The sequence below is a fragment of the Heterodontus francisci genome, chromosome 5, assembly GCF_036365525.1.
Source record: "Heterodontus francisci isolate sHetFra1 chromosome 5, sHetFra1.hap1, whole genome shotgun sequence".
Taxonomy (NCBI): domain Eukaryota; kingdom Metazoa; phylum Chordata; class Chondrichthyes; order Heterodontiformes; family Heterodontidae; genus Heterodontus; species Heterodontus francisci.
In genome coordinates this window covers 42282849-42295291 of record NC_090375.1, presented here as the reverse complement: position 1 = coordinate 42295291, position 12443 = coordinate 42282849, and the positions used below count along the sequence as shown (strand labels likewise).

The following is a 12443-nucleotide window of genomic DNA, read 5'->3' as shown; positions in this document are numbered from 1 at the left end:
AGAAAGAGCAGAGGATTGGGATGACTTGAATAGCTATTTCAGTTAACCATTCAGACAGAAGTTGCACTAGTTCTTAACCATTTAGAACTGATAGACAAAACAATAAACCATTATAAACTTATTATCTCAGTTAATTACATTTAAATAAACTACTTACCATTTCACCATTTGCCCCAGAAATCCCAGGTGGCCCTTGATCACCCTGTTGACCCTGGGAATTAATAAAATGGCACATAAGCTAAAGGTCTGACAGATTTCCAACCATTTTAAAATGACTAATGCACAAGTATAACTATCACACGTAAATATCATAATCCTGAAAATGTGAAGTAAGGAACTCCAATTTGAAGCAATCGTGAATATGCCATGGGCACCTTTTGGGAAACTAAATTTATACAGGATAACTCACAATTGGTGCCACAAAATAATTATATGTGCTGTTTTGTTGTTGGAACATTTTATAGTTTTCTGAACAGTCAACAAAATGGTCTAAAACAGCAGAACATTTTATCCCACAGATAAGGGCAATCTTTGGTGAGGTATGAGATTCTCTGCTTTTTCTCTTCACCTTTTGAATTCAGAATTTTCTCGACTTATGCAAGATCAAGGTCATGCTTGCACAGTGAAGGGAGGTGTTCCACAAAGCAGTCACCCAATCTGCATTTGGTCTCCCCAGTGGAGAGCAGAATGCATTGTGAGCAGCGAATACAGTACAGTAAATTGAAAGAAGTACATGTAAATCACTGTTTCACCTGGAAAGAGTGTTTGGGATCTTGGGCGATTAGGAGAGAGGAGGTAAAAGGGCAGGTGTTGCAGCTCCTGCACTTGCATGGAAAGGTGCTGTGAGAAGGGGAGGGGGTGTTGAGGGTGATTTAAGAGTGGACAAGGGTGTCGGAGAGGGAATAGTCCCTTTGGGATTCTGAAAGGGGAGGGGTGGGGAAGATGTGTTGGTGCTAGCATCATACTGGAGGTGACAGTGTTTCAATGATGCTCAATGTAAGCTCGAGGAACAGCACCACATCTTTCAATTAGGCACTTTGGAATCAACACTGAGCTCAACAATTCCAGATCGTAATCTCTGCTCCCATTTTGTTTCCTTTCTCTTTTCATGTTTTTGTTTTATTTCAGTTTTTCTCTTGTTTTTGCTTCCCAACAACAGCTGTTCATCATTGTGCCATTCACACCACCTCTAGACACATCTATTGTTTCTTTACTTGTCCCATTAACAGTCCCTTTGTTCCTGCACCACCAATTCTTCTGTTATTTAATCTTTCCTGGCTTCCACCTTATCATAGACCTGCAAAGGCAAGGTCTGATTAGGGATAGTCAGCATGGTTTTGTGCGTGGGAAATCATGTCTCACGAATTTGATTGAGTTTTTCGAGGAAGTGACCAAGAGGATTGACGAGGGCAGGGCGATGGACGTTGTCTACATGGACTTTAGCAAGGCCTTTGACAAGGTCCCGCATGGTAGGCTGATCCAGAAGGTTCGAACACATGGGATCCAGGGTGAGCGAGCAAATGGGATACAAAATTGGCTTGGTGATAAGAGGCAGAGGGCGGTAGTGGAGGGTTGTTTTTCCGATTGGAGGCCGGTGACCAATGGTGTGCTGCAGGGATCGGTGCTAGGCCCTCTGTTGTTTGTCATATATATTAATGACTTGGATGTGAATGTAAGGGGCATGATTAGTAAGTTTGCAGATGACACCAAAATTGGTGGTACAGTGGACAGTGAAGAAGGTTGTCTAAGGTTACAACAGGATATAGATCAACTGGGAAAGTGGACAAGGGAATGGCAAATGGAATTTAACGCAGACAAGTGTGAAATGATGCATTTTGGGAAGTTAAACCAGGGCAGGACATATACAGTGAATGGCAGGGCCCTGGGGAGTATTGTTGAGCAGAGAGACCTTGGGGTGCAAGTACACAGTTCCCTGAAAGTGACAACACAGGTAGACAGGGTGGTGAAGAAGGCGTATGGCATGCTTGCCTTCATCGGCTGAGGCACTGAGTACAAGAGTTGGGACGTCATGTTACAATTGTACATAATGTTGGTTCGGCCACATTTGGAGTACTGTGTGCAGTTCTGGTCGCCGCACTACAGGAAAGATGTGGTTAAGCTAGAGAGGGTGCAGAAAAGATTCACGAGGATGTTGCCTGGTTTGGAGGGCTTGAGTTATAAAGAGAGATTGGATAGGCTGGGTCTGTTTTCCCTGGAGCGAAGGAGGCTGAGAGATGACATGATAGAGGTATATAAAATTATGAGAGGCATAGATAGGGTAGATAGTCAGAGTCTGTTTCCCATGGTAGGGGTGACTAAAACTAGAAGGCATAGATTTAAGGTGAGAGGCAGGAGGTTTAAAGGGAATCAAAGGGGTAAATTTTTCACACAAAGAATAGTGGGTATCTGGAATGAGCTGCCTGAGGAGGTGGTGGAGGCAGGAACAGTAGCGACATTTAAGAGGCATCTGGACAGGTACTTGAATGAGCAAGGCATAGAGGGATATGGAATTAATGCAGGCAGCTGGGATTAGTATAGATAGGCATTATGGTCGGCATGGACGCGGGGGGCCGAAGGGCCTGTTTCTATGCTGTACGACTCTATGACCTACCCTTTTGTTCTTTTTACACCGTCTCTTATTTCACATGCTTAAAAACCTATTACATTTCTATCTTTCCCAGTTCTGGTCATCCACCTGAAACGTTGTGTAGGATTTTCCCTGAGGGCTTCTGAACCCCATCGCCAGGCTCAAATGTGGGTCAGAAGCCTGCATTGTGTGGGAAACTCACTCATTGTGATTTTGCCCAGAGTCGCCAATTAATGGCCAGAGGGTGGGCTTGATGTCTACTTAAGGACGGTGGGCAGGCTCTCGATGCTGGAGGACCAATCAGGGACCTTCCAGCTTGAAAGGAGCAGCAGGCTGCGATGACAGGTAAATAAGGGAGAGGGCCTCTCTCCAACTTTCTTGAATTTAAAATAAAAAATTGCTTTGGGAGCAAGGCCACCACAGCGCTTCTGCATGCAGGCAGGCAGGGACGGCCTCGAGGCAGTTAAACAGGCCCCAGCAGCCTGTGGGAACCTGGAGGCCGACTGGAAAATCCCAGTTGCATTCCTTTAATTGGCCATAATAGGCCCTTAATGAGCCAGGTTGACTAGCTGCTGTGTGCAGGTCAGCAGCTCTGCCACCACCCCATCCATCCCACCTCTACGAAAATGGTCCAGGGGTGGGATGGAGCGTGGGAACCAACACGCCACTCTCGGCCTCTGTGGGGCTAAAAATTAAGCCCATTAACTCTATTTCTCTCTCCACAGACCTGCCAGACCTGCTCAGTATTTCAAACATTTTCTGTTTTTATTACAAATTTACAGAAGTAGTTATTGGAACAGTATTTAAATTTCCTTAAATTTTCAGCAAGAGTCATAATCCCAAAGAGGCTTTTCCCCAAAGAATTATTCTCCAGAGTGGTCCAATGTGGGACATGGTCAAGCTTCATATGTGGTGAGCTACTGGTTTCAGTTACTCGCAAATTTCTGGAAGTGGGCAGTTGAGAATCCATTCAACCTTTCGGGTCTGTGGACTAAAAGAGCCAACCTCACTTCACAATCGCATTTTTTTCCTTTCTCTCACTGGAAATCAAGACTGGTTCCAGCTCTCTCATCATCCTACAGCTATAAATGATGGACTGGGGCATATAAGGTAACAGTTCTATTGACGTAAATGTGAACGGCAGGAGAGCAGAAAAAGTCTCTCTCTTCTTCCTGCTTGTGCTATCAGCATCATTGGCCTTTCTAGAACAAATTTGATCCAGTACAATGGGTAGGTAATACCACAAAATAGAGCTACTTTTATGCATCACTCTCCTTTTGCATAGCAATGCCAAAGTCATGTAAACTCAAGCCTGTATCACAGAATCGTTACAGTGTAGAAGAAAGCCATTCAGCCCATCGTGACCACACTGGGTCTCTGAAAGAGCAATTCCCTCAATTCCATTCCACTGCCTTCTCCCCATAACCCTGCACATTCTTCCTTTTCATATGACTGTCTAATTCCCTTTTGAATGCTCCAATTGAACCTGCCTCCACCACGTTCTCAGGCAGCGCATTCCAGACCTTAACCACTCGCTGCATGAAAAAGTTTTTCCTCATGTCGCTCTTGTTTCTCTTACCAAATACTTTAAATCTGTGCCCTCTCATTGTCGATCCTTTCACGAGTGAAAACAATTTCTCCCTATCTGCCCTGTCCAGACCCCTCATGACTTTGAATACCTCTATCAAATCACCTCTCAGCCTTCTCTTCTGCAAGGAAAACAGTCCTAACTTCTCCAATATATCTTCATTACTGAAATTCCTCATCCCTGGAAACGTTCTCATGAATCTTTTCTGTACTCTCTCCAATGCCCTCACGTCTTTCCTAAGGTGCGGCGTCCAGAACGTGACGCAATACTCCAGCTGAGGCCGAACTAGTGTCTTATACAAGTTCAACATAACTTCCTTGCTCTTGTGCTTTATGCCCCTATTAATAAATCCCAGGATACTGTATTCTTTATTAACCGCTCTCTCAACCTGTCCTGCCACCTTCAATGACTTATGCACATATACACCTAGGTCCCTCTGCTCCTGCACCCCCTTTAGAATTGTACCCTTTATTTTATATTGTCTCTCCATGTTCTTCCTACCAAAATGAATCACTTCACATTTCTCTGCATTGAACGTTATCTACCACTTGTCCGCCCATTTCGCCAACTTGTCTATGTCCTTTTGAAGTTCTACACTATCATCCTCACAGTTTGCAATGCTTCCAAGTTTCGTATCATCTGCAAACTTTGAAATTGTGCCCTGTACACCAAGGTCTAGGTCATTAATATATATCCTGTATTGGGATTATTGGGATTATATTCACAAACCCCTTACATGCCTGTTTACTGATATTATCTGTTTTACTGTCCATACCATTTATTCCCACTGCCCTAAGATTTGATCCCCTAAGTATAATTGTGATATTAACAAAGTTTATTACAAAAGGTTTTCTGGCTGTGTCTTGGAGGGTAGAATTATATTGTTGATTATAAACAGGCACAGTCAAATGGATCACCTGCCTTCAAAGAAAGGGGACAACATAATAAGAATAAAACAGAAAGTGCTGGAAATACTCAGCAAGTCTGGCAGCATCTGTGGAGAGAGAAGCAGAGTTAACGTTATGGTCAATGACCTTTCATCAGGACTGGCAAAGGTTAGAAATGTAACAGGTTTTAAGCAAGTCAAGCGGGGGTGGGGGAAAAGAGAACAAAAGGGAAGGTGTGTGATAGGACAGAGGGCTGGAGGGATTAACTGACAAGGGACTCATGGGGTAAAGGCAAAGAGTGTGTGCTAATAACATAGAGGGCCCTTGAATCCCATACTCATCATTCACATTGTTTGTGTGACCTGCCTTCATTGCTCTGTCTGTGTTGCCTGTACTGGCCAAGGCAAGTTTCAACCCCGAACTTTCCCTTTCTTCCCCCAGAAGAAAGCACCTGACCTCACCTTATTATGGCTGAGATCAGTGAATACAAGTATAAACCTGATCCATTGGACAACTGTTGAAGTTCTGATGAAGGGTCAGAATTGAAACATGAACCCTTCTCTCGCTTTCAGATGCTGACTGACCAATTGTACATTTCCAGTTATGTTTCAGTTTATTTCCAGTATGTACAATTTTTCTTTTGAGTGTTCCACACCTAGTCATCAAGTAGTATCTATATCACACATCTCCCAAAGCAAATTAATGTTACCTGCGTGCCTGGAGGTCCCTGTGGTCCACTTGCACCTGGTATTCCATGGGAACCCTAAAGAAAAATCACTTGTTATAGAGATGGAAAAGCATCGTGGTTGATTAAAACAGAGCTACCATTTCACTAGTCAAAGGACACAAACATCTGCAGTACCCAATTCTCATGTCTTCCTGCCAACAGTTTTTGATCTCGCGCTATGCTCTATGTCCCTGGGCCCTTCCCTTAAATTTCACAATAAATTAAAACAAAAGAACACATTTGTGTTCTACAATATTTAATAAAGAAACCAGCCAAGACTTGAAAAGTCAACAATCGGTTAAACTGCTAAAGCACAGGCAATGAACAGCATTGCACATAGTCTTTGATCGGTCAGTAAGTTTGCCCAGTAAATATCTAGAAACATCGAGAAACATTCTGGAACATCTAGAAAAAAAAATCATTATTCATCAGCTTAGATTTCAAAAGGGAAGATCTTGCTTGACTAACCTCATTGAATTTTTTGAGAAGATAACAGAGAGAGTAGACAATGTTAATGCTGTAGATGTAATTTATCTGGATTTTCAAAAGGCCTTCAATAAGTTGCTGAAAATAGACTAATGCAGTCAGGGGAAAAATGGCAGAATGGATTGCTAATTGGCTTCAAGACAGAAAGCAGAGAGTGGGAGTAAAGGGTAGTTATTCAGAGTGGAAGAAGGTAGGAGGTGGTGTTCCACAAGGATCAGTGTTGGGACCACTGCTGTTTACAATTTACATTAACGATTTGGACTTTGGAGTCAAAAACAATAATTTATAGATTTGCGGATGACAACAAATTGGTGTGGAATTGTCAGTACTGAGTAGGACAGCAATAAATTACAGGAGGACATTAATAAACTTACAGAATGGACAAATATTTTGCAAATGAAGTTAAACACAGATAAATGTGAGGTAGTACATTTTGGTAGGAAGAACAGAAAGGTCAATTATTACTTAGAAGTTGCAAGTCTAGGTGTGGTAGAGGAACAAAGGCATCTCGGAGTACAAATACACCAATCATTAAAAGTTGCACACAGGTTAGCAAGGCCATGAAAAGAAGCAAACCAAGCACTAGGCTTTATTTTTAGAGGGATGAAATTGAAAAGTAGGGAAATTATGCCAAACCTGTATTAAACGAACATACGAATTAGGAGCAGAAGTAGGCCATTCGGCCCCTCGAGCCTGCTCTGCCATTCAATAAGATCATACCTGATCTGTTTGTGTTTCGAATTCCACACTACCACTTACCCCTGATAACCCTTGATTCCCTTGTCTAACGAGAATCTAGCTACCTCCATCTTAAAAATATTCAATGACCCCACCTTCACCGCCTTCTGAGGCAGAGAGTTTCAAAGTCGCACAACCCTCTGAGAGAAAAATATCTCCTCATCTCTGTCCGAAAAGAGTGACCCCTACTTTAAAATAGTGCCCCGTGGTTCTGGAATCACCCATTGGTTTGGTATTGACCCTTGGTTAGAACACACATAGAATACGGAATGAAGTTTTGGTTGCCATATTATAGAAAAGATATAGAGGCACTGAAGAGGATGCAAAGAAGATTTACAAGGATGATACCAGAAATCACAGAATCACAGAATAATACAGTGCAGAAGAGGCGCTTAGGCCCATCGAATCTGCACCGATGCATTAAAACACCTGACCTGTCTACCTAATCCCATTTGCCAGAACTTGGCCCAGAGCCTTGAATGTTATGACGTGCCAAGTGCTCATCCAGGTACTTTTTAAAGGATGTGAGGCAACCTGCCTCTACCACTCTCCCAGGCAGGGCATTCCAGACCGTCACCACCCTCTGGGTAAAAAAGTTCTTCCTCAAATCTCCCTTAAACCTCCCACCCCTCACCTTAAACTTGTGACCCCTCGTAACTGACCCTTCAACTAAGGGGGACAGCTGCTCCCTATCCACCCTGTCCATGCCCCTCATAATCTTGTACACCTCGATCAGGTCACCCCTCAGTCTTCGCTGCTCCAGCGAAAACAACCCAAGCCTATCCAACCTCTCTTCATAGCTTAAATGTTCCATCCCAGGCAACATCCTGGTGAATCGCCTCTGCACCCCCTCCAATGCAATCACATCCTTCCTATAATGTGGCGACCAGAATTGCACACAGTACTCCAGCTGTGGCCTTACCAAAGTTCTTTACAACTCCAACATGACCTCCCTGCTTTTGTAATCTATACCTTGATTGATTGTCCCATATGCCTTTTTCACCACCCTATTAACCTGCCCTTCTGCCTTCAGAGATCTATGGACAAACACGCCAAGGTCCCTTTGTTCGTCGGAACTTCCCAGTGTCAGGCCATTCATTGAATACTTCCGTGTCACATTACTCCTTCCAAAGTGTATCACCTCACACTTTTCAGCGTTAAATACCACCTGCCACTTTTCTGCCCATTTGACCATCCCGTCTATATCTTCCTGTAACCTAAGACACTCCACTTCACTGTTAACCACTCGGCCAATCTTTGTGTCATCCGCGAACTTACTGATCCTACCCCCCACATTGTCTTCTCTGTCGTTTATATAAATGACTAACAATAGGGGACCCAGCACAGATCCCTGTGGTACGCCACTGGACACTGGCTTCCAGTCACTAAAACAGCCGTCTGTCATCACTCTCTGTCTCCTACAGCTAAGCCAATTTTGAATCCACCTTATCAAGTTACCCTGTATCCCATGTGCATTTGCTTTCTCGATAAGTCTCCGATGTAGGACCTTGTCAAAGGCTTTGCTGAAATCCATGTAAATTACATCAACTGCACTATCCTCATCTACACACCTGGTCACATGCTCAAAAAATTCAATCAAATTTGTTAGGCATGACCTCCCTCTGATAAAGCCATGCTGACTATTCCTAATCAAATTTTGCCTCTCCAAATGGTGATAGATTCTCTCCTTCAGAATTTTCTCCAATAATTTCCCTACCACTGATGTGAGACTCACTGGTCTGTAGTTATCTCTACAACCTTTCTTAAATAGTGGGACCACATTAGCTGTTCTCCAGTCCTCTGGCACCTCCCCCGTGGCCAGAGAGGAATTTAAAATTAGGGTCAGAGCCCCTGCAATCTCCACCCTCGACTCCTACAGCATCCTGGGACACAAATCATCCGGACCTGGAGATTTGTCCACTTTTAAGCTTTCCAAAACCTCCAATACCTTGTCACTCCCGATGACAATTTGCTCAAGAACCTCACAGTCTCTCTCTCTAATTTCCATATCTACATCCTCATTCTCTTGAGAGAAGACAGATGTGAAGTATTCATTCAACACCCTACCAATGTCCCCTGGCTCCACCCACAAATGTCCCCCTTGGTCCCTAATGGGTCGTACTCTTTCCCTGGTTATCCTCCTCCCATTTATATACTTATAGAATATCTTGGGATTTTCCCTACTTTTACCAGCCAGAGCTTTCTCATATCCCCTCTTTGCTCTCCTAATTGCTTTCTTAAGCTCCATCCTACGCTTTCTGTACTCCACTAATGCTTCCGTTGATTTGCTCTCCTTGTATTTGCTAGAAGCCTCTTTTTTCCTTCTCATCGTACCCTGAATGTTTCTGGTCATCCATGGTTCTCTGGGCTTGTTGCTCCTACCTATTACCCTAGAGAGAACATGTTGAGCCTGTACCCTCCCCATTTCCTTTTTGAATGCCCCCCAATGCTCTTCTGTAGATTTCCCGACAAGTAACTCCTTCCAGTCTACCTTGGCCAGATCCTGCCTTATTTTACTAAAATTCGCACTCCCCCAATCCAAAACCTTTTTTTGCAACTTGTTTATTTCTTTCTCCATATCAAGCTTAAATTGTACCATGTTATGTTCGCTATCACCAAAATGCACCCCCACCAACACATCAACCACCTGTCCGGCTTCATTCCCCAGAATTAGGTCCAGCACTGCACCCTCCCTTGTTGGATCCTCTACATATTGAGCTAAAAAGTTCTCCTGTATACATTTTAAGAACTCCACTCCATCTAAGTCCTTAACACGATGACTATCCCAATTAATGTTGGGAAAGTTGAAATCACCTAATATAATTACTCTATTATTTTTACACACCTCTGCAAATTACGTGCATATTTGCTCCTCAATTTCCCGCTGACTATCTGGGGGTCTATAATAAACACCTAGCAATGTGGCTGTCCCTTTTTTATTCCTAAACTCTACCCATAAAGCTTCATTTGATGCCCCCTCCAAGATATCATCTCTCCTTACTGCAGTAACTGACTCCTTAACTAATATTGCAGTGTCCCCTCCTCTTTTACCCCCTCCTCTGTCTCACTTGAAGATTCTATATCCCGGGATATTGAGCTGCCAATCCTGCCCCTCCCTCAACCATGTCTCCGTGATGGCTACAATATCACAAGAAATGTGTGGGTATACATATCAGGAAAATATTGATAGGCTTGTTCTCTTTTCTCTTGAAAAAAATTGAGGGGTGACCTAATCGAGGTAAGTTTTTAATAGAGTGGATACAGAGATATGTTTCCACTTGTGAGGAAGAGCATAACTAGAGGCCATCAATATAAGGAATTCAGAAGAAACTTCTTTACCCAAAGAATGGTGTGAATGTGGAATTCGCTACCTCAGGGTCTAGTTGAAGCTGCATTTAAGGGAAAGCTAGATAAGTATATGAGGGATAAGAGACTAGAGGGTTACCATGAGACTTAGCTGAGGAAAGATGGGAGGAGCCTTGAGTGGTGTATAAATGCCAGCATGCACTGGTTCGGCCGAATGGCCTGTTTCTGTGCCAATGTAATTCTATGTAAACCTTTGAATATCTGAACTGTACAGGCCAGGAAGGCCTGTCCTTATCCAAATTTAGAGTGACTAGGAGCACCACAACAACTTCAGTGCCTATGGGTTAGGAAAGGGATAATCGGCAAAAACTCTTATTACTGTTTGTTTCCGACTTCACCTGATGGAAGTGCACATGTGTGATGTCAGGCGAAAATGTCATCCTCTGGTTAAACAGCCTACTGGCAGTCACCGTCAAAGCTTGCACATGAATAAGGACCATATAGGTGAGTTACCAGCATCAAGGATCAGCCATGATCTCATTGAATGGCGAATCAGGATCGAGGGGCAAAATGGCTTACTCTTACTTCTGTGTTCCCATATACGGGAGTTAACAACATGGATTACAGAGGGAAAAAGAAAAAGAAAACGAACACAGTGGCATGTTTTCTCTGGTGTCTGTAAGTTAGTGGTATTGTAAACACATTAGGAAGATTCCTCTGAAAGAAAAAAGACTTCAGTTTATATACTGCAGTTTTCACAAGGTCAGGATGTCCCAAAATGCTTTACAGCCAATTGAGTACATTTAAAGTGTAGTCACTTTTTGTAATATAGGAAACATGGCAGCCAATTTGCACACAGCAACCTCCCACAAACAGAAATGTGATAATGCCCAGATAATCTGTTTTAGTGATGTTGATTGAGGGATAAATATTGGACAAGATACCAGGGCGACTTCCATTGCTCTTCTTTGAAACAGTGCGATGAGATCTTGAACATTCACCTGAAGAAAGGAGGGAGAGCAAATACAGGGCACTACAGGCCAGTTAGCCTGAACATCAGTCGTCAGGAAATTGCTAGAATTAATTCAGAAAGTCTTATTAATGCACTTAGAATATCATTATATGATCAGATGGAGTCAACATGGTTTACAAATTTATTTGATTTTTTGAGGATGTAACTAATAGTGTAGATAAAGGGGAACCAGTAGATGTAGTATACTTGGATTTATAAAAGGCATTTGATAAAGTACCGCACAAAAGGTTAACATGCAAGATATGGGCTCATGGAATTGGGGGTAATTTGTTAATGGGCAGGAAGCAGAGAGAAGAGATAAATGGGGCATTTTCAAGTTGTCAGACAATAAATAATGGAGTGTCGCAAGAATCAGTGCTGGGGCCTCAGCGATATATAATTTATATTAATGACTTAAACAAAGAGATCGAGAGTTATGTACCTATGTTTGCTAAATTTGGTGGGAATGTAAGCTGTGATGAAGACACAAAGAGGCTGCAAAGAGATATAGACAGGCTAAGTGAGTGGGTAAGAAGGTGGCAGATAGAGTATTTTTTTATGCATTCTTGGGATGTGGGCATCATGGGCTATGCCAGCATTTATTGCCCATACCTAATTACCTTTGAGAAGGTGGTGGTGAGCCACTTTCTTGAACTGCTGCAGTCTATGTGGGGTAGGTATGCCCATAGTGCTGTTAGGGAGTTCCAGGATTTGGACCCAGCGACAGTGAAGGAGCGGCAATATAGTTCCAAGTCAAGATGGTGTGTGACTTGAAAGGGGAACTGCTGCTCTTGTCCTTCTAGGTGGTAGAGGTCGTGGGTTTGGAAGGTGCTGTCTAAGGAGCCTTGGTGAGTTGCTGCAGTGCATCTTGTAGATGGTACACACTGCTGCCACTGTGCGTTGGTGGTGCAGGGACTGAATGTTGAAGGTGATGGATGGGGTACCAATCAAGGGGGCTGCTTTGTCCTGGATGGTGTTGAGCCTCTTGAGTGTTGATGGAGCTGTATGCATCCAGGCAGGTAGAGAGTATTCCAACGCACTTCTGACTTGTTCCTTGTAGATGGTGGACAGGCATTGGGGAGACAGGAGGTGAGTTACTCATTGCAGAATTC

General features: G+C 43.2%; 1 protein-coding gene across 2 annotated transcripts in view; it reads right to left on the bottom strand.

Annotated features, from left to right (window-relative positions):
* col22a1 (collagen, type XXII, alpha 1) overlaps positions 1–12443 on the bottom strand; it is a 419868-nt gene that overhangs the window by 90383 nt on the left and 317042 nt on the right. For both annotated transcript variants that reach the window (XM_068031367.1, XM_068031368.1), the window contains exons 32-33: positions 5772–5825; positions 158–211 (exon numbers count right to left, since the gene is read on the bottom strand). In XM_068031367.1, the coding sequence (XP_067887468.1) occupies positions 158–211; positions 5772–5825 (108 nt within the window). The remainder of the gene's footprint in view (positions 1–157; positions 212–5771; positions 5826–12443) is intronic.